Genomic DNA, 23,591 nt, shown 5'->3' with positions numbered 1-23,591 from the left:
GTATCTAGTATCTTCTGAAAAGAATAAGAAGCTGTTTAAAGTGTATTTGGATAGTCCAATGTGTTGGACTGTCTTTGTGTTTTTCCTCTTGAGAGGTTTCTTGGGTTTGGAACTTAATTGATTTATGTGAGCAGTATATACTACCATCTTTAATCCTCTTCTGAAACTCTCTTAAGGAATAGAAACAATAAAATCTCCAGGACATTTGTAAGGCCTCTAATTAGGATAGACTAACCCTTCACATGTTTCATAAGGTGGGAGATCCATGGAAGCATCTTTCTGTTCTGCATCTTAGAAAAAAATAAAATTCCTGCCTATAACAGGAAATAATTTGATTCACTGTACTTTTTGGCACTCTTCTGATGTTAACAGCAAAGTTAACTGTTTTTACCTTTTGTTACATTAACATTTTTCCTATCTTATAGTGACTTTTTATTGCTTTTTAACTCGCTGTGTTTTTTCTTTGCCTTCTGTTTTCTCCTCCATAGTCTGTTATTCGATTGATTGAAGAAGCCAACTCTCGAGGTTTGAAAGAAGTCCGATTTATGATGTGGAACAACCACTACATTCTCCACAACTCATTCTTCAGAAGAGAAATAAAAAGGAGACCCCTTTTCCGTTCGTGTTTTATACTGCTTCCATATTTACAGTAAGTGTCCAGCAGAAATTCTCACCATTTTATGTAAATATATAACTTTTAATGCCAAAAAGACTTTAAAAGACTAACTTGATTATCTCTAAAATGTAAAATTGAGTTATTCTTTTAGTTTAATTCTTCCAAAAATAGAGTTCAGATGAGCTATAATTAACCCAGCACTAAAAGAATGAGCATCCTCTTGCATTTTTTTGGACTAGAAAGCAAAGTAAACATTTTTCCACAACTAAAAGTAGTTCTATCTAGATTAAGTCAGAGTTTGCATTTGCCTCTTTCATGGAAGATTGAGATACCCTTCCATGTTATGGGACTGTTTTCTAGGCCAGGTAAACTGCCTTGGCAAGTAGAGATTGTCCCTCAAGGTAGTGTTCTCCATTCATCTCCCTTCAGTGAATTTGCATGGAGAGAATTCACCTTTTCAAGCAATTTGCATTCTCATTTGCTCAGTAAGGCCCATTTTCCTCTAACACTCATTGAAAGTACCTGTCATACTGCTAGGTTTGAGACTGAACTCATCCTTCTGAATTAAAGGTGAGCTCTCCTTCCAGTTTCCCCAGTGCCATTTTGCTTTTCTCTAGAGAGCCTACTGGCATATCTCCATAGATGGCAAAAGCTGGGGCACATTGCCATTAGCAAGGCCATCTCTGAAAGGTAGTGTCTCTAGGGAAATCATTATCTACTCTAGTCAGATAGATCATATTTAGAGCTTGATTTTTAAAATACAACTTGGTTTACTTGGTTTTGTGAACTGGGGAGATCTAGGGTAATAGTGGTTGGCATCTTACATTCTTACTGGTAGTTTATTTCAAGTCCAAAGTGTGTTTTCCGCATATCATTATGGTAGTCTTAATGATTCTTAGATTGCAAAGGGAACATTAAAAACAAAATATAAACAAAAATCCTTGAAATGCTCAGTGCCTAAAAGCAGTTTGTCAGTAAGGCAGATTTTAGAAATATGTGTTTCTAAACTTGAGGTAAATATGTGCTTTCTTTTTAGTTTAGGTGTGAAAATTTTACCCTGTGGTTTGGTTTTTTATTAGAAACTAATAAAAATGCCGTTCTGTAATTGCACTAGCACAGCTGGAGACAGTGTCAGCGTCCAGTAGCTAGGAACATACTGTCCTCCTGGTGAGACAGTAGAGCTCATCAGTGAGACCCGCAGCTTGGCATGCTGGGCCAATCAAGCATGATGCAGCTTCTGAGTGGGAGGAAGAACGCTCGTTGAATGCTGCATTGTTGGGAGAGTTTTACGGAAGAGTGAAAGTTGATTTGTTTCGATCCTAAGACTAGCAATTACGGTATACCCTTCCCTTCACTTTTTTTAATCTTAGACTTGTTTTGTAGAAGTATGAACTGTTAAAATAGTATGAGCAGTAGTAGAGTTAATGCCACAAATACGGCCTTCCTATTTATAATGTTGGCTTACAAGAGAACAAAGAAAGTCACTCTTCTTTTTCAAAATTTCCTATTTTAGTCTTCTTATCTGGAACAGTAATCATCAGGTAAAAAGTAAGAGCTTAGCAAATCAAAGAGATTATGCAGACATTTCAGCGAGAAAAGAACAGAGTAGCAGCAGGTTCACCAGGGTGTGATGGTGCATGCAGCCATTGAGTTCCTGTCTGCCCTAGAGTCCAGGGCTGGCCTAGAGGGGAGAAAGAGGAGGACCAATTCCAAAAACAGATTTCAGAAATGGATTTCTGGAGAGACCATGATCTTAGTCAGGAAGAAAGTTTTGTTTTGAAGTGTTAGTAAGTGCAGAGGGTCCAAGAAAATCATAGGGGTCAAAAAGGCTGTAGCTATCAGGGGATCAGAGATACCTAAGAATTGGGAATGCTCGAGTAGGGAGGTTGGGGGGGGGCGGGGTACAAGCTTAGCTCATGAGTTTCCTGCAAAGTTGGCTCTTTTTAAAGGGTTTTCCTGCCTTTTCCCCCTTCCAGTTGTATTAACATTATTGACATAAAACACTGTAAGTTGAAAGTGCACAGCGTAATGACTTTATATATATTGCAGAAATATTAACCACAATCAAGTTTAGCTAGTGTTTCTCATAGTTAAATTTTTTTCCATGTGCTTGCTGGTTTTTAATAGGGCTAGTAAAAGCAGAAATACTACTTTGCCAACAAAGGTCTGTCTAGTCAAGGCTATGGTTTTTCCAGTGGTCATGTATGGATGTGAGAGTTGGACTGTGAAGAAAGCTGAGCGTCGAAGAATTGATGCTTTTGAACTGTGGCGTTGGAGAAGACTCTTGAGAGTCCCTTGGACTGCAAGGAGATCCAACCACTCCATCCTAAAGGAGATCAGTCCTGGGTGTTGATTGGAAGGACTGATGTGAAGCTGAAACTCCAATACTTTGGCCACCTCGTGCGAAGAGTTGACTCATTGGAAAAGACCCTGATGCTGGGAGGGATTGGGGGCAGGAGGAGAAGGGGACGACAGAGGATGAGGTGTCTGGATGTCATCACCGACTTGATGGGCATGAGTTTGAGTGAACTCCGGGAGTCAGTGATGGACAGGGAGGCCTGGTGTGCTGTGACTCATGGGGTTGCAGAGTCAGACATGACTGAGCGACTGAACTGAGTAAAAATCTTATTCTTGAATATTCTTAGCATATTTGAGCTAAACACACAAATACCAGTGTTCGAAGTTTGGAAGTCCATTTCAGTTGACAGGACATCTGTCCTGTGCAGTCACCTCATGGTCTTGATAAGACCTGAGACCCAGAAAGCAGCGATCCTCAGCCTTTCTGGCACCAGGGACGGGTTCCATGGAAGACAGTTTTTCCACAGACTAGGGGTCAGAGGAAGGTTTCTGGGTGATTCAAGCATGTTACATTTATTGTACACCTTATTTTTATGATTATTATAGCAGCTTCACCTCAGATCATCAGGCATTAGCTCTGGGAGGTTGGGGACCCCTCCCCAAAAGGATAAAATTAAATTTTACTTCATCACTGAAGTTAGGAAATGTCATTCAGAATGGCCAGGGGAGGGAAGGAGAGTGATAAACGGTGACCTTAGATTAGGAGAATTCATTCTTCAGAGGTCCTTGAGTATATGCTCCATAGCCTTTGACTGACTCTGGCTCCCTAGAGAAGGCTAGGTCTGTGGGAAGCTTGCAGTGTGTCACTGGAATACCTATGAGCTGAATGTGAAGCTTCAGTTTTGTGCACTGATTTCCTGGCAGGAATGGCAGAAGGGAGAGGAACCGTCTCTTCTGGTGTCAGTGCCAGGTTTTCAGTACAGCTGTGATCACCTATAACCTATTTTGGGCAGAGTGGTTGGGAGAATCTTACCTTCCTCCTTCAACCCAGAAACTTCCGTTGGTAACATCAACCCCTAACAATACTGGGAAACCTGGTGGGTTAGAAGTTAGACTCTTCACACAGCAGGAATAGAGGGAACAGCTAAAAATAAGGAGATTACAGTCTGTGTCCTGCCATTTCTCTAGAATAGTGACAGCTTTTTAAGGAGTTACGTACCTGTCAGAATTTGATTAAAGCAGTGGGGCCTCTTTTCAGAAAAATGTACCAGACAAGGAAGGCTCTGGAGGAATCTGTCAGGTCTTTGTGAAGATGCTCCAGAAGATAACTGGCAGGCCTTCTGTGCCCTGAATCTGAGCGTCAGGGTTAGGATTCCCTTTATCTCTGCTTGTTTCCTTTTGCTCTATTTTGAAAATGGCCAAGAAATAGGATTTAAATCATTTTATCAGGCAGGAATAAGTAACTGCTTGTCTAAACTCATCCTTTAGAGTAATAAACCTGAATTTAAAATTCAAGGATATTCTAGTGTCTAGGGCTTAAGGTAATTAGCTCTATCTTAAGTACATCTAAAGCTATAACATTTGAATTCTATTGATGGTTTTGTTGTTAAACGTGATATTTAAAACAAGCAAATGCCAAATGTTAGCTTTCTTTTGATGCCTACTCCATGATCTGTTTTTATACAAAAACTAAAAGTATAAGCTGCTTTTTTTTTTTTTAATATTTTCTGTTATCTCCCTGTAAGCTCCCTCTTATCCACCTGCCTTACTGTCTCCATTCACTATGCTTCCCCATCTAAGTAGCCTTTAGTAGTGATATGTTTTCTGCTTAGTACAACGAAGTTTGAGGAACACATACGAATTGTTGTTAACTTGAAATGGAGTGTAACTATATAGGCAAAAGAGGAATCCAGGACTCGGAAAAGATATTTATAAATTGGTGCTTGCTTGCTTTCTTGCCTTGCAGGAGTACATTCCAGAGTTTTCTCCATAAGGAAGCCGGGGGGAGCTAATAATAGGTTATCTGTACAGTGTTCATTCTAAGATTTTTTTCTTTCCTTTAATTGATAGCATTTTCTATAATTTTTAAAACTATTTTATATTGGAGTATCAGCCAGTTGTTTTTTAAATATGCATTTAAGTTATTCAGATGATAATGTTAGAGCAGTGTAATGTGAGTTGGACTTATGCTGAGGTTTTACATGGACATTCCTCCCTCTCCCTTCCAGGACACTTGGTGGTGTTCCCACACAGGCTCCTCCACCTCTTGAAGCAACCTCGTCATCGCAGATCATCTGCCCAGATGGGGTCACCTCAGCAAACTTTTACCCTGAAACTTGGGTTTATATGCATCCTTCTCAGGACTTCATCCAAGTGCCTGTTTCTGCAGAGGACAAAAGTTACCGAATTATCTATAATCTTTTTCATAAGACTGTGCCTGAGTTTAAATATAGAATTTTGCAAATATTGAGAGTCCAAAATCAGTTTCTTTGGGAAAAATATAAAAGGTGAGTCAGCAGTATGAAAAGTTCAAGAGAGGTTTTCTTGATGTAGTTAATGATAAATGCAGAACATAATAGTAAAGATTTGTATAGAACTAATGTCATATTTTTTCTTATATTAATTCATAATTCTCATAACAGACCTTCCAGGTAGGATTATTACAGTCTGCATTTTACAGAAAGAAATGTAAGATAACTTGCCACAGGTCATACAGCTAATAAGATATGGTGCTGGAATTTGAACCCAGGCAGGCTAGCACCAGAGGCCTTGTTACTGATCACTTGATGGTGCTGTATCTCAGGTCAGCCACAAATTAATGTAATTTGGTAGGGGGGAGCTTGCATGTAGATTTGAGGAACCTCAGAATTGGAGAGACTTTAGGTTGGTGGAATTAGGTAAGGAAGTCACCCTGAGAAGGTAAGCTCTGAACGCTAGATTTGAAAAGAACAAGTGAACAAATGTTTGGTGGAGCAAAGAGGGAAAGGGCTTTTGTCTGCTGTGCAAAAGAGAAGTTTAAACTTGCAGTATGCTCTTTGATGATATTTTTGCCCTTGAAGGCAATGTTAACATTTCCTCCCCATTGAAACCATAAAGAGAATATCATGCCTATTAAACTGATCTATACCTTCCTTCTTCTGAATTTCCTGTCCACTTTTTTGCATTAGGAAAAAGGAATATATGAACCGGAAAATGTTTGGCCGTGACAGAATAATAAATGAGAGACATTTATTTCATGGAACATCCCAGGATGTGGTAGATGGGATCTGCAAGCACAACTTTGATCCGCGAGTCTGTGGAAAGCATGCTACAATGTTTGGACAGGGCAGTTACTTTGCAAAGAAGGCAAGCTACTCTCATAACTTTTCTAAGAAGTCCTCCAAAGGAGTCCATTTCATGTTTCTGGCTAAAGTGCTAACTGGCAGATACACGATGGGCAGTCACGGCATGAGAAGGCCCCCTCCCGTCAACCCTGGCAGCGTCACCAGTGACCTGTATGACTCTTGTGTCGATAATTTCTTTGAGCCTCAGATTTTTGTCATTTTTAATGACGACCAGAGTTACCCTTATTTTGTTATCCAATATGAAGAAGTCAGTAACACTGTTTCCATCTGAAAAATCTTGGTACTGCTAAATTATTTGTATAAACTCAATCCAGCGTTTGTAGCAGGTTTTGGATGGGTGGGCAGAGCAGGGAACAGCACTGGAAATAGGGCAGTTTTAAGACCATTTTTTTAAGTGCTAGAAAGTGAAAAAAAAATTTTTTTAAGAAAAACACAAGTTTTAAAATGACCACTTATTCTTTAATTATTTACTAATTGTTAGTGTACTCAGTGTGGAAAAGACTACGGATTGCATACTCTTTTCATTCACACCTGTACATTATAGGCAGCAATGTTATTAGAAGCATTTTTAATAAAGAAACGGAACAGCCTAACTAAATGTGGCTTAAGCCTGGTAGAAGTTTGGCCAAGTGGAGGCTGTGAGCAAATGTGAGGATCCAGTTTATTTACAAAGATTAAAACTGACTGGAACTAGTACTACCATATTTACTCTGTCCAAAGCACTGCTGCTGTGGTGTAGGATGAGTTTATGGCATTCTGGTGGGTGGAAAGAAATTTCTGTTTCTATCAGTAGGACTGAAATATGTCACCCTACCACAGAGTTAAATCAATGACTTTAACTGTTCTGCAGAGTTTGCCTGAGAACTCAGTTCTGTTTAGAGAAAATAAGAGAAAAAAAAGAACCATTTGAAAAATTTGTCACCAGCAAAATTTTTCATTAACTAGTTATATAAAATATGGTTCTTCTGTTAAACTTCAGCCTTAGAAAACTCAGTCTTTTGTTATCGTCCACCCCAGTTTGAAGGAGTTGGGCACCTGATTTGGTTAAAGCCAGTCTTAAGAATTAAAAGTATTACTTTTAGGGTTCCAGACGTAGGCCCTGACTGAAGGTTTTAGAGAAAGAATTAATACATCTGTAACTGAATTGGTTAGAGTTTATTACTGTACTTTGCACAAAGTAGATCTCAAAAAAGTATTTGTTGACATGGAAATATTAAAAGTGGACCCCCACCCCTCTGCCTGCTTTGCCAGGTGTAGCTGGGTTCCCTGGTCAACTCTGTATCTTACACTACTTCACAGAAACACAGACTTGGAAATTGTGCCACTGACCCAGCAGGAGCAGTGTTAGGAGACCGGGCCTCTGCCTGAGCTGAGAGGTAGCCGCTCGGTGTACTTTGCCTTAAGCAAAGCAAACAGACCTGGATATACAAAAGTGGAAGTGGTTGTTCACAAAAGAATTCACTATGGAATTCTTTCAGATTCCAAGCTCTCCTAGAATGTTTGCAGTTATTTCATTTATACACAACTCTTCAGGAACTTCTGTGTTGTTCAAAGCAAGATCTATCTATCCTGATGTCTCAGTGACTTGGCCTGTTTAAGCACTTACCAGGGCTTCCACACAGTTATTTATTTTGCCCTTGTTGATCTTTTTGTTTGCTGCCATTGGCATGAAATAGCCAGCTGAGGCTGGTATAGTTGTCCTTTCATTCAGTTGTAACTTGTAAACCAGTAATTCCCAATCTTTTTCAAGTTAAGACATCTTACTGTTGCTTATTTGGTTTTATGAAACTTGTTCCTTTTTTTCTCCCTAAAAGAAAAAAAAGCTTTATGACATATTTATTTTTTTAATAAAACTAAAGCAAAAATAAAAGTTCTGGTAATTCTTTAAAAAACTTTGTTGTTTTGGTTCTCTTTAAGACAGCCACGTTATGATCTGTAAATGCTGGTCAGTTGCGTGAATGAACATGTGATTGAATGACTGAGTGAACAGACCTAACCAGAGACTAAACACTTGTGCTCTGAGAAATCAGCAAAAAAGTGCATTATCTGGCAAGTGACTTAAATCACAAGAGAATAGTAAATATTTTGCAGATAAGTGCTTGAGGGAAAGGGATAAGTTTTATATTAGCAAACAGCAATAGTAAGAAAATATATATATATTACCAGGTTGTCCCCTTCAGCAGGTGTTGAAGGAAATATAAAAAGGAAGTGTAAAAATTTCATCCGCTCTCAAGCACCTTGCTGCTGCTGTTTGGCCGCTCAGTTGTGTCCCACTCTTTTGCAGCCTCATTAACTGCCCACCTGGTTCCTCTGTCCATGGAATTCTCTAGACAAGAATACTGGAGCAGGTTTCCATTTCCTTTTCCAGGGGAATCTTCCATACTCAAGGATCAAACACCTGAGTGGGTCTCCTACACTGGCAGGTGGAGTCTTTACCACTGAGCCACCAGGGAACCCCCTCAATGCCTTAGCTGCTTTCAGCTAACCTAAAGTGACCTGACTGGTAAACATAAGCCTCTTTGATGTACTTTCTCTCCAGTGTGATTTTTAAATTCATGTATAGTATTGTATGTTTTAACTAAGCAAAGACCTGTGGAGGCAGACCAAATTTTGTAATGGTTCCATGGATTTAAAACACTGAAAGGGATTCAGCAAATCTGTCTCCTTCCTGGCACCACTGTAATTTATACCATTTTAGAAAGCTGGAACTGTGGTTAAGACTTTTAGGAGAAGTCTGCAAACTAATATTCCAGTGTCATACAATTCTGTGGACGAGAAAGTTTACATGTGTAAGGTTAATAAATATTGGGCCCTTTGTATTTATAAATTCTAAAGCCCAATCCACCTTTTTGCTGTAAACCACCTTCAGTAAATGGTTTAGATACAAAAATCATCATTAGGGCCTGAAATATTGATCTTTGAGAAAATTTTTATGATACTAGGTCTGAAAATGACTTTTAAACATAATGCCCAAACAGTCCCGTATGGTCATTTTAAATCAGAGGGGTTTCCATTAATTAAGGAAGGTAAGTGGTTTTGTGTGGTCAGTTTTCTCATCTTTGTAGGTTTTCTTCCTGACTACAAATGATAAGAATGTTCTTTGAGACTTTACAATCCAGTTTTTATGCTATACAAACCAATAATATTTATATACAAATTAAAAGCCAGAAGCAGTACGGAGGTTCCTCAGAAAACTAAAAATAGAATTACCATATGATCCAGCAATCCCACTCCTAGGCACATATCCAGACAAAACCAATTCAGAAAGAAACATGGCACCCCTATGTTCATAGCAGCACTATTCACAATAGCCAAAACATGGAAACAACCTAAATGTCCACTGACAGATGAATGGATAAAGGTGATGTGGTGTGTGTGTATAGATGCACAATGGACTACTACTCAGCCATAAAAGAGAATGAAATACCTATTTGCAGCAATATCGATGCACCAGCATTTATCATATTAAATAAGTCAAAAATACCATATGATATCATTTAATGTTGAATCTAAAATATGGTACAAATGAAAAACTCATTGGTGCCATATGACTCATAGACAGAAAATAGATGTGTCGTTGCCAAAGAGGAGGGGAGAAGGAAGAGGGATGGACGGAGAATTTGGGGTTAGTAGATGCAAACTAGCATATATAGGATGTACATATATCAACAAGGTCCTACTGTATGGTACAGGAAACTTCCCAATCTCCTGGGATAAACCATAATGGAAAAGAATATTTTAAAAAGAATGTCTAAATGTATATAAGCCTCTTTGCTGTACAGCAGAAAACACAACATTGTAAATCAACTATACTTCAGTATTAAAAAAAAAGCCAGAAGCATTTTCCTTAGCAATGATAGTGTCAGGTTTTAAAAACAGACTCATTTAGTTTATTGACTTAGGTACTCTTATTGCAGGCAAAATAAATAAGACCACTTTTCCTTAGCTTGCTTACCTTACAAGCTATCATCATCATAGGCAGAAAGAAGATGCTATTGAAGAGTTTCATCACCATTATTAGCTGGTCTTTTATTGCTTTACTCACTCTTCAGCATATATTTTGGGTGACTAATGCCTGACTAGAACTCTCAGATGGCAGCTCTTTTAAGGCTTTGAAGTGAAGTCGCTCAGTCGTGTCCGACTCTGCGACCCCATGGACTATAGCCCATCAGGCTCCTCCATCCATGGGATTTCCCAGGCAAGAGTACTGGAGTGGGTTGCCATTTCCTTCTCCAGGGGATCTTCCCGACCTAGGGATTGAACCCGGGTCTCCCACACGGCAGGCAGATGCTTTAACCTCTGAGCCACCAGGGAAGCCAATCTTACATATATGTGGGAGATTTGTATGTTAGAATACTGCTAAATTCTCCAAACCAGAACAGATAGCCACCCACTTTGATGATGTTAGAATTTTAAGGGCTTAATTGTACTTAAAGTGAAGTTGCTCAGTTGTGTCCCGACTCTGCGACCCCATGGATTGTAGGTTCCTCCATCCATGGGATCTTCCAAGCAAGAGTACTGGAGTGGGTTGCCATTTCTTTCTCCAAGAGATCTTCCTGACCCAGGTATTGTAGGCATTGTAGGGAGACGCTTTACTGTCTGAGCCACTAGGGAAGTCCTAATTGTGCTTAAGTACCTAATTAATAAGATGAAAATGACCAAAAGCTCCTATGAATTCAGTGATCTTTTAGAGCAAATTCATATTAACATGACAACCATATCTACATTTTATGTGTAGGATATACTTAATTTCTCAACAAGATTTAGGGCTCATGAGTATTAATGGACTCCTTAGAATAATTCCTACATGCTGCTAAAGTTAATAGGCTGTAAACAACCGGGCTGGACTATTTCTAAATTCAAGTTTTATAACTTTATCTCCTTAATTATATCTAACCCTAAAATTTAGCCTTAATCAAATCAGCTCAGAGGCTCAACACAGTGTTCAGAAGCCTCTCTTATAAGTTTTAGGTGCCAAATTGTCATTGGTTGGGCCTTCTGTCTACATACATCAACTGCACTTCAGTGTTTCACAGCACATTAAGTACAGTATTTTAACAGGTCTGAGTGGCAAGAGTACAGTAAAGAGATGCTATCCAACTATATGAGACTGTGGGACTCTTCCAAGCTAATATGAATTCCTTATGCAGCCACCAGTTTATATTTTTTTTTTGAGCAGCAGTAATGGATTTGGGGCATTACCCACACTTTTCTGACAAAGGTCCTACTTGAAGGTTTGCATTTCAAAGTATCTTTGTTATGGGTTTAAATCATAATTTCTAAGCTGAGTGCAATAAACTATTCTACTTCAGAGTAGCAACCGTAAATTGAATGAGAATTATTCTCAATGATCTAAGCCAACTGAAAGCAGTAACTACTAGCTTTAGTTCCAACCACTCATAAATGCAGCTGAATTTCTTCTAAATGTAAATTTCTACCCATATGAATGCATTTTCTTAAAAAGTTTGTAGTCTCATTTATAATTAACTTGTAGGCATATATAAGTCAGTGCTAGATAGGAGTGGGAATGCAGATTTTGTGAATCATTGTTACTCAATTTTGCAATGAATTACTGTCACAGAGAGCAGTGGCTTAGTCACAAGCCTGTCTAAGAAAGTTACACAATCTTAGTGTTTGCTTGTGGACTGAGATATAGAATGTAAAGCCCCAACCACTAATGCTGAAGAAACTGAATGGTTCTATGAAGACCTACAAGACCTTCTAGAACTAACACCAGAAAAAGATGTCCTTTTCATCATAGTGGATTGGAATGCAAAAGTAGGAAGTCAAGAGATACGTGGAGTAACAGGCAAGTTGGGCCTTGGAGTAAAAAAATGAAGCAGGGGAAAGGCTAATAGAGTTTTGCCAAAAGAATGCACTGGTCATGGCAAACACCCTCTTCCAACAACACAAGAGAAGACCCTACACATGGACATCACCAGATGGCCAATACTGAAATCACATTGATTCTATCTTTCGCAGCCGAAGATGAAGAAGTTCTATAGTCAGCCTAAACAAGAACTGGAGCTGACTGTGGTTCAGATCGTGAACTGCTTATTGAAAAATTCAGACTTTGAAGAAAGAAGAGAAAACCACTAAACCATTCAGGTATCACCTAAATCAAATCCTTTATACAGTGGAAGTGACAAATTGATTCAAGGGATTAGATCTGATAGAGTGCCTGAAGAACTATGGATGGAGGTTTGCAACATTGTGTAGGAGGTGGTGAGCAAAACCATCCCCAAGGAAATGCAAAAAGGCAAAGTGATTGTCGGAGGAAGCTTTACAAATAGCTGAGAAAAGAAGAGAAGCAAAAGGCAAAGGAAAATAGGAAAATATGCCCATTTGAATGCAGAATTCCAAAGAATAGCAAGGAGAGATAAGAAAGACTAGAGATCTCTTCAATAAAATTAGATACACCAAGGGAATATTTCGTGCAAAGATGGGCTCAATAAAGGACAGAAACAGTATGGATCTAACAGAAGCTGAAGATATTAAGAAGAGGTGGCAAGAATACACAGAAGAACTGTACAAAAAAGAGCTTCACAACCCAGATAATCACGATGGTGTGATTACTCACCTAGAGCCAGAAATCCTAGAGTGTGAAGTCAAGTGGGCCGTAGGAAACATTACTACAAACAAAGCTAGTGGATGTGATGGAATTCCAGGTGAGCTATTTCAAACCCTTAAAAATGATGCTGTGAAAGTGCTGCACTCAATATGCCAGCAAATCTGGAAAGCTCAGCAGGGGCCACAGGACTGGAAATCCCAAAGAAAGGCAATGCCAAAGAATGCTCAAACTACCACACAATTGCACTCATCTCACACGCTAGCAAAGTAATGTGCAAAACTCTCCAAACCAAGCTTCAACAATACATGAACCATGAAATTCCAGATGTTCAAGCTGGATTTAGAAAAGGCAGAAATGACAGATCAAATTGCCAACATCTATTGGATCACTGAAAAAGCACGAGTTCCAGAAAAACATCTACTTCTGCTTTATTGACTATGCCAAAGCCTTTGACTGTGTGGATCACAATAAACTGTGGAAAATTCTTAGAGATGGGAATACCAGACCACCTGACCTGCCTCCTGAGAAATCTGTATGCAGGTCAAGAAGCAACAGTTAGAACTGGACATGGAACAACAGACTGGTTCCAAACCAGGAAAGGAGTACATCAAGGCTGTATATTGTCACCCTGCTTATTTAACTTATAGGCAAAGTACATCATGCGAAATGCTGGGCTGGATGAAGCACAAGCTGGAGTTAAGATTGCTGGGAGAAATATCAATAACCTCAGATATGCCGATGACACCACCCTTATGGCAGAAAGCAAAGAACTAAAGAGCCCCTGATGAAAGTGAAAGAGGAGAGTGAAAAAGTTGGCTTAAAACTCAACATTCAAAACACTAAGATTATGGCAGCTGGTCCCATCACTTCATGGAAAATAGATGGGGAAAAAAATGGAAACAGTGACAGACTATTTTGGGGGGCTCCAAAATCACTGCAGATGGTGACTGCAGCCATGAAATTAAAAGACACTTGCTCCTTGGAAGAAAAGCTATGACAAACCTAGACAGCATATTTAAAAGTAGAGATATTCCTTTATTGACAAAGGTCCGTCTAGTCAAAGCTATGTTTTTTCCAATAGTCAGGTATGGATGTGAGATTTGGACTATAAAGAAAGCTGAGCACCAAAGAACTGATGCTTTTGAACTGTGGTGTTGGAGAAGACTCTTGAGAGTCCTCTGAACTGCATGGAGATCCAACCAGTTCATCCTAATTAAATTAGTCCTGAATATTCATTGAAAGGACTGATGTTGAAGCCGAAACTGCCACCTGATGTGAAGAACTGACTCATTTGAAAAGACCCTGATGCTGGGAAAGATTGAAGGCGGGAGTAGAAGGGGACAAAAGAGGATGAGATGGTTGGATGGCATCACTGACTCAATGGACATGAGTTTGAGTAAGCTTCGGGAGCTGGTAATGGACAGGGAAGCCTGGCATGCTGCAGTCCATGGGGTTGCAAAGAGTTGGACACAATTGAGCGACTGAACTGAACTGAACGTCAGGATGTGCTGACCACCATAGGCCTTGAATTTGTGGCAGTGAGATAAAACTACTTGGAGATGACAAACTTAAATTGTCTTATTACCAGCAACTAACTCAGTTAGCTTTCTCCATTCATGCACACAAACAATATCATGTATGTATGCTAAGTTATTTCAGTCATGTCTAACTCTTTGTGACCCTGTGGACTTTAGCCTGGCAGGTTCTTCTGTCCATAGGATTCTCCAGGCAAGAATACTGGACTAGGTTGCCATACCCTCCTCCAGGGGATCTTCCCAACCCAATTAAGGTACTAACAGGTAGTATCTGACTGAGAAACTCAGGAATACCCCATCAAGAGTGTGACCTGTTCTGCTTTGGATCTATCACTTCACCTTCCCACAAGGTCTCTGAGAAAGTATTTGCCCAAAGGAACTAAGCAAAGAGATTATTATCAGCCAAGGTCTTGACTCTAATCTCCAATACAGTAAATTGGACTAAAGCTTGAAAGGCAGAGGCTACTCTATCAATAGTTTTAGGACCAAACACCCTGGATCTAGCAGGATATATAGAAGCCCTGCTTCAACTACTCTCTACATCTAATGCCTTAAGTAAAGTTAAGCCTTCACTTCTATGACACAAAGAAAAACCATTTCTAAGAAGAAAAAATAGTCATTATTTAGAGCAAGGGTTGCCAAACTTTTTTGTATAAAGAGCCTGATAATAAATATTTTAGACTTGGTGGATCACACAGAATCTCACAGCTATTGAACCCTGCCATTGTAGCACAAAAACAGCCACAGATGATGTGTAAGTGAATGAGAATAGCTATGATCCAATAAAACCTTATCCTAGCCTCAGGTCACCTATGCTGTATAGCACTTTTCACTCAGTGTAATTGAACCAAAGTTAATTTTATTTCTTACTTGAGATGTCCAGGTACTGTATCAAATTTTTGTTTCTAATTCCTACTGTAGCTGTGCTCCTAATTATAGGGAATGCATTATTACTTATTTATATTTTTTCCCCTCTCTATCCTATATTAGACCATGTTCAACTCAAAAAGAAGACTGAAAACCTTTAAGAAGGCTATGTTCTCGTGGCCAACATTACTTATAAAGGCCTGTTTTCCACTTTGGGGGCAGCGGATCATGAGGCCACCATTGAAAGGTGTCCATCATTGCACTGATAGACACCCCAGTTGAAAGGAAACCCAGTTGTTGATGTTCTATGAGAAACCTCCCATTAGACCATGAGTAGATGAGAAACTAACTGGATCCACTAATGGCAGGTGGTCAGTCCCTTACTATGGTACCAAGGGGATGGAAAACTTTTCTGACTTGGGATTTTTGGTCATAGGATGGCCAAGCACCTAAAGAAGTCCCTAAAGGCAAGAGGTCACTTATAATAACTCACCCCCCTTTTTAAAAAAAATTAGAGTTGTCTAGATGGTGGTGGGGTTTCCTAGAGCCAAGAAATAGCCCAGGGAAGTTCTCTGGAGACGATGGGAGACAACAAGATGGAAAGGGTAGAAACTGTATTATAGAACTATGACCATATGTTTGATAAGGCTCAGGATCAGCGCCAAGTCTGAAGAGGCCTCAATGTCTGATCTATAAGACATCAGGACTGGGACATTGGTTTTATTCTGGTCTTCTCTCCAGAAATGGAAGAAAAGGGTATCTGATGAGCAAAAAAGAAACAAAAACAAAACAAAATAAATGCTGGAAACTCACAGACATACCTATAGATAAAAGAAAGACCTCCAGAGAGCTCTGATGGCTTTTCATAGAATTGCCACAGGATCTCAGAAAAGTCAAGTTGGTAGTGACGGCTATGGTGGTAGTGATGATGATCACGGGGGAGGTGATCATCATGTTGATGCTGACATGGTGTTGGTGGTGGAGAAAGTGACGGTGATGGTGGCAGTGGAGAGAGTGATGCTCTTGGCCAAGGAGGTCATGTAGGTCATGGTGGGGATGATAGTGATGATAGCTTTGTTGCTATTCGTAGTGGTGGTGGTTGAAAGAGGGGGCAAAAACAGACATCTAGTACTTGATTTAGAAAGAAAGTAGGGGTAATAAATTATGTAGTGTCCAGCTCCATTATAAAGACTCACAAGGAAAGTAAAAAAAATTCTGACCTTGATCCCTGCCTCAGAATTCAATCTTATAACTTTGAAGTCAAAAAAGAAAAACAGTAGATTCAAACACTGCTTTTAATTGTTTAGTAAAAAAGAGAGACCTATGGTAATTTTTATTTATTTATTTAATTTTAGGAAAATATGTTAAAGGAGTCTTGATTTTGAAAGTGAAGCTTTTTCACCACCTCCACTCATGGTGAAAAGGGTCAGGGCTGCCTTACTGTGTAACTCCAGGAAGTGCTACTCACACATCAGTGTGAATAGCACCCTGGAGGAGTTTAAAGCTCAGAGTGCAGCTATGTTTAAGGCATTGGCATGACACAGTAGCCTGTAGTGGTCTGAGAAACTGGGGCAATGATTCAAGGAAGAGCTAAGAAGGAAGAAAGTTCTCAAAAGTTCTTAGTGTTAACAACAGGGAGACAGATCAGGCCCAAAGCCACACAGAATCAATAAGAGATTCCCAACAGTGGACAGCAGTCCATGAACTTCAGAAGGACATTGTGTGATATCAAGATTTTAAGTTGATTCCCTTAGTAACACAAGGTAAATACAGGGTAAACTGTATTTTTTTGAATTGTGGTGCTGCACAAGATTCTTGAAAGAACTTTGGACTGCAAGGAGATCAAACCAGTCAATCCTAAAGGAAATCAACCCTGAATATTTATTAGAAGGACTGATGCTGAAGCTGAAGTTCCAATACTTTCGCAACTTGATTTGAAGAGCCAATTCATTGAAAAAGACTCTGATGCTGGAAAGAACTGAAGGCAAATAGAGAAGAGGGTGGCAGAGGATGAGATATTTAGATAGCATCACTGAATCAATGGACAATGAATCTGAGCAAACTCAGAGATAGTGAAGGACAGGGAAGCCTGGCGTGCTGCAGTCCATGGAGTCACAAAGAGTCAGACACAACTCAGCAACTGAACAACAACAGCAAACTGTATTTACCTTTTGTTATCCACAAATCTTAAGGAAAATCTTAGAATAATCTTGAGTCTCAAGGAATGCTGGAAAGGAGATTATGTCCACTCTTGAAAGTCATGTAGAGAAGGAATAGGATGAAAGACTACAGGTGATGGACAATTGAGCCGGGATAGAGACATCAGGCAGCCACCAGAGAAGTGTAACCACCAAAAGAATTTAAGCACCTCCTACCGAAATTCAGGGGCATATGCTGGTCTTCTCATAAATAAGTAAGGTGGGAGGAACTGAGTTATTTATTGTGATATTAAAGAAAAGGGTGATCCTGGAAGACTGGAGAACTTGCAAATACTTAGGCACAATGATAATGTCTACTGATGTTTACCGAACATTCATGATATTTATTGAACATTTACTACATGGTACACTCTATTAGATGCTTTGTGGGCCTTATCTCAATTTACAGTGAGAAAACAAGACCTATAATAGATTATTTAGATCACGGGAATGCAGCCCGTGAGTGGCAGAGTCCTATTTAAACCTGTCTGCTAAATTCCAAACTCATACTTGAAAATCACTGGTCTCCAATTATTGTGATGATACATTCCCATAATTAAAAACTTCAGGGCATGCACTATAATCTATGTATATTTATTTATTCATAAATTATATACATATATGTATATACCTTCTCCACTAATAAATTATATGCACTATAAAATAAATATGAAAATAGAGAAAGATGAAATAATTTTTTTATGTTTTAAAAACAAGAAATGTAGTGTTTTTATATTTATTAAATGTACATACATATTGTTACTCTTGCTAAAAAAAATAATAATATTAATAGCTGGTAAAAGTATATCATGACTATATCTAAATGGAAGATGTCCATCACTGACAAAACTTACTAAATCATTATAGTAATTTTTTCATTCTTAACCATAGTTTTGGTATGTTTACTAGCCACAGTAATCAAAGAAAAAGATATAAAAGGAATCCAAATTGGAAAAGAAGAAGTAAAACTGTAACTGCTGATAACCATGACACTATACATAGAAAATCCTTGCAGGATACAACATTAATACACAGAAATCTTTTGCATTTCTATACACTATCAGTGAAAGATTAGAGAGAAAAATGAAGGAAAAAATCCCATTTGCCACTGCTTAAAAAACAATAAAATATCTAGGAATAAATCTACCTACGGAAGCAAAAGTGTTATACCCTGAAAATAAGAATGTTGATGAAAGAAATAGAAGATAACACAAACAGATGGATACACCATGTTCTTAGATTGGAAGAATCAATATTGTGAAGACAGCTATACTACCCAAGACAATCTACAGATTCAATGCAATTCCTATCAAATTACCAATAGCATTTTTCACAGAACTAGAAAAAAGATTTTTTTTTAAATTTGCATGGAAACACAAAAGATCCCAAAGAATCAAAGCAATCCTAAGAAAGGAAAAAACAGAGCTGGAGGAATCTGGTTCCCTGGCTTCAGACTATCCTATAAAGCCACAGTAATCAAAGCAGTTTGGTACTTGTACAAAAACGGAAATATAGATCAATGGAACAGAATAGAAAGTCTAGAAATAAATGCATGCACCTATGGTCAATTAATCTAAGACAAAGGAGGCAAGAATATACAGTTGGAGAAAATACAGCCTCTTCAATAAGTATGCTGGAAAAACTGAACAGCTACATGTAAAATAATGAAATTAGAACATTCTCTAGCTTCTCAGGTGGTGCTAGTGGAAAGAACCTGCCTGCCAATGCAGGAGACAAAAGAGACGCAGGTTCAGTCCCTGGATTGAGAAGATCCCTGGAGGAAGAAGTGGCAACCCACTCCAGTATTCTTGTCTGGAGAATGCCACAGACAGAGGAGCCTGGTGGGCTACAGTCCATGGCATTGAAAAGAGTCAGACACAACTGAAGCGACCTAGCACACATGCAACATCTAACATACACAAAAATAAACTCAAAATGGATTAAAGTCCTAAAGGTAAGGCTGGATACTATAAAGGTCTTAGAGGGAAACAGGCAGAACACTCTATAAATTGCAGCAATATTTTTTTGATCTACCTCCTAGACTAATGAAAACTAAAAAATAAACAAGTGGAACTTAATTAACTTAAAAGCTTTTACACAGCCTTGGAAACCATAAACAAAACAAAAAGTCCCCAGAATGGGAGAAAATATTTGCAAATGAAGCAGCTGACAAAGGATTAATCTCCAAAATATACAAGCAGCTCATGCAGCTCAATATCAGAAAAACAACCCAAACAAAAAAATTGGTAGAAGACCTAAATAGACATTGCTCCAAAGAAGACATACAGATGGCCAAAAAGCACATGAAAAGATACTCAATATCACTCATTATTAGATAAATGCAAATTGAAACTACAATGAGATATCACCTCACACTGGTCAGAATGCTCGTCATAAAAAAATCTACAAACGATAAATGCTAAAGAGAATGTGGAGAAAAAGGAACCCTCTTGCACTATTGGTGGGAATGTAAGTTGACACAGCCACCATGGAAGACAGTAGAGAGAGTCCCTAAAAAACTAGGAACAAAATTACCATATGACCCAGCAATCCCAGTACTGGGCATATACCTTGAGAAAACCATAATTCAAAACGACACATGTACCCCAGTGTTAATTTTTTCACCCCAGTGTTCATTGCAGCACTATTTACAATCATCAGGACATAGAGTCAACCAAGATGTCCATTGACAAATGAACGGATAGAGAAGATGTAGTATATATGTACAATGGAATATTACTCAGCCATTAAAAGGAATGAATTTGAGTCAGCTGTGGTGAGGTAGATGATCCTAGAGCCTGTTACACAGAGTGGCGTAAGTTGGCAAGAGAAAAACAAATATTGCATGCTAACACATATCTGTGGAATCTAGAAAAATGCTACTGATGAACTTATTTGCAAGGCAGCAGTGGAAAAGCTGACATGGGGAACAGACTTGTGGACACAGTAAGGGAAGGAGAAAGTGGGACGACTTGAGAGAGTAGCACTGACATATATACACTACCATGCGTAAGACAGATAGCTAACGAGAAGCTGCTGCACAATTCAGGGAGCCCACTCGGTGCTCTGCGAGGACGTAACGGGGTGGAATACGGGGGTGAGGGAGGGAGGCTCATGAGGGAAAGGATATGTGTATACTTATAGACTGTGTGGATCACAATAAACTGCGGAAAATTCTGAAAGAGACGGGAATACCAGACCACCTGACCTGCCTCTTGAGAAATCTGTTTGCAGGTCGGGAAGCAACAGTTAGAACTGGACACGGAACAACAGACTGGTTCCAAATAGGAAAAGGAGTACGTCAAGGCTGTATATTGTCACCCTGCTTATTTAACTTATATGCACAGTATATCATGAGAAACGCTGGGCTGGAAGAAGCACAAGTTGGAATCAAGATTGCTGGGAGAAATATCAATGACCTCAGATATGCAGATGACACCACCCTTATGGCAGAAAGTGAAGAGGAACTAAAAAGCCTCTTGATGAAAGTGAAAGAGGAGAGTGAAAAAGTTGGCTTAAAGCTCAACATTCAGAAAACAAAGATCATGGCATCTGGTCCCATCACTTTATGGGAAATAGATGGGGAAACAGTAGAAACAGTGTCAGACTTTATTTTTTGGGGCTCCCAAATCACTGCAGATGGTGACTGCAGCCATGAAATTTAAAGACGCTTACTCCTTGGAAGAAAATTATGATCAACCTAGATAGTATATTCAAAAGCAGAGACATTACCTTGCCAACAAAGGTCCTCTAGTCAAGGCTATGGTTTTTCCAGTGGTCATGTATGGATGTGAGAGTTGGACTATAAAGAAAGCTGAGCACCAAAGAATTGATGCTTTTGAACTGTGGTGCTGGAGAAGACTCTCGAGAATCCCTTGGACTGCAAGGAGATTCAACCAGTCCATTCTAAAGGAGATCAGCCCTGGGTGTTCTTTGGAAGGAATGATGCTAAAGCTGAAACTCCAGTACTTTGGCCACCTCATGTGAAGAGTTGACTCACTGGAAAAGACTCTGATGCTGGGAGAGATTGGGGGCAGGTGGAGAAGGGGACGACCGAGGATGAGATGGCTGGATGGCATCACCGACTCGATGGAGGTGAGTTTGAGTGAACTCCAGGAGTTGATGATGGACAGAGAGGCCTGGTGTGCTCCGATTCATGGGGTCGCAAAGAGTCAAACACGACTGAGCGACTGAACTGAACTGATAGCTGATGCATGTTGCTGTAGAGTAGAAACCAACACAACATTGTAAAGCTATTATCCTCCAATTAAAAATGAATTTAAATTAAAAAAATTTTTTGTATGGAAACACAAAAGCAATCCTGAGAAAGAAAAACAAAGCTGGAGGAATCTGGTGCCCTGGCTTAAGACTATATTACAAAGTCACATCAATCAAAACAATTTGGTACTGGTACAAAAAGCAGAAATAGAGATCAATGGAACAGGACAGAAAGCCCAGAAATAAGTGCACACATATATGGTCAATGAATCTGCAACAAAGAAGACAAGAATATATAATGGAGAAAAGAGTCTCTTCAATAAGTGGTAATGGGAAAACTGGACAGCTGCATGTAAAGAATGAAACTAAAACATTCTCTAACACCATACAGAAAAATAAATGCAAAATGGATTAAAGACCTAAATATAAGGCTGGATACTATAAAATTTTTAGAGGAACACATATGCAGAACATTCTTTGATATAAATTGCAGCAAAATCTTTTGTGAGCCACCTCCTAGAGTAATAAAAATTTTACAAAACAAGGTGGACCTAATTAACTTTACAGGTCTTGCACAGCAAAGGAAACCATAAGCAAAAGGCAACCCACAAAAAGGGATAAAATATTTGCAAATGAAGTGACCAACAAGGGCTAAATCTCCAAAATATATAAACAGCTCATGAAGCTCAATACCAAAAAAAAAAAGCAAACAACCCAACCAAAAAATGGGCAGATCTATATAGATATTTCTTTAAAGAAGACATACAGAGAGTCAAAAATTACATGAAAAGTTACTCATTATTAGAGGAACACAAATCAAAACTATAAATGAGATACCACCTCACACCAGTCAGAATGGCCATCATAAAAAAATCTATTAATAATAAATGCTAGAGAGGGTGTGGAGAAAAGGGAACCTTCTTACACTGTTGATGGGAATATAAGTTGGCACAACCATTATGAGGAATACGGAGATTTCTTGAAAAAAAAAAAAAAACCTACCACATGATCCAGCTTGCACAAGCTTCTATCCCCATTCATCAGAGGGGAGACAGAAGAAGCGAGAACTGCATTCCCACAGCCTCCAGAATGAAAACCACAATCACAGAAAGCTAACCAAAATGACCACATGGATCACAGCCTGTGTAACTCAGTGATGCTGGGAGCCATACCATGCGGGGCCACCTGAGATGGACAGGTCACGGTGAAGAGTTCTGACAAAACGTGGTCCACTGGAGAAGGTAATGACTCCAGTAATCTTGCCTTGAGAACCGCATGAACAGCATGGAAATGCAAAAAGACGACACAGACGACGAGCCTATCAGTTCAGTAGGTGTCAGAGAAATAGCTCTAGAAAGAATAAACAGGTTGGGCCAAAGTGGAAATGACGCTCAGTTGTGAATGTGTCTGGTGGTAAAAGTAAAATCTGATGCTGTAAAGAACAATATTGCATAGGAACCTTGAATGTTAGGTCCACTCTGTGTGCTAAGTCGCTTCATTTGTGTCCGCCTCTTTGCAGCCCCATGGACAGTAGCCTGCCAGTATCCTATGTCCATGAGATTCTCCAGGCAAGAATACTGGAGTGGGTTGCCATGCACCTCTCCAGGGCATCTTCCAAACCAGGGGGCAAAGCTGCATCTCTTACACCACCTGCATTGAGAGGAGAGTTCTTTACCATTAGCACCACCTGGGTAAATTGGACATAGTCAAGCAGGAGATGGCAAGAGTGGACATCAACCTTTTAGCAATCAGTGAACTAAAATGGATGGGAATGGGTAAATTTAATTCAGATGACCATTATATCTACTACTGTGGGTAAGAATCCTTCAGAAGAAATGGAATAGTCCTCATAGTCAACAAAAGAGTCCGAAATGCAGTACTTGGGTGCAATCTCAAAAGTGAAAGAATGATCTTGGTTTATTTCCAAGGCAAACCATTCAGTAT

General features: G+C 39.2%; 1 protein-coding gene across 1 annotated transcript in view; it reads left to right on the top strand.

Moving 5' to 3' along the window:
- The window catches only part of TIPARP (TCDD inducible poly(ADP-ribose) polymerase), a 29,445-nt gene extending 21,295 nt beyond the window's left edge, over positions 1 to 8,150 (top strand). The window contains exons 4-6 of the mRNA XM_005675405.3: positions 489 to 649; positions 5,143 to 5,421; positions 6,082 to 8,150. Of these exons, the coding sequence (XP_005675462.1) occupies positions 489 to 649; positions 5,143 to 5,421; positions 6,082 to 6,529 (888 nt within the window). The 3' untranslated portion in view covers positions 6,530 to 8,150. The remainder of the gene's footprint in view (positions 1 to 488; positions 650 to 5,142; positions 5,422 to 6,081) is intronic.

Source organism: Capra hircus, chromosome 1 (assembly GCF_001704415.2).
Source record: "Capra hircus breed San Clemente chromosome 1, ASM170441v1, whole genome shotgun sequence".
Lineage (NCBI taxonomy): Eukaryota > Metazoa > Chordata > Mammalia > Artiodactyla > Bovidae > Capra > Capra hircus.
The sequence above is the reverse complement of the archived record's forward strand: the minus strand, read 5'-3'. Positions and strand labels throughout refer to the sequence as shown.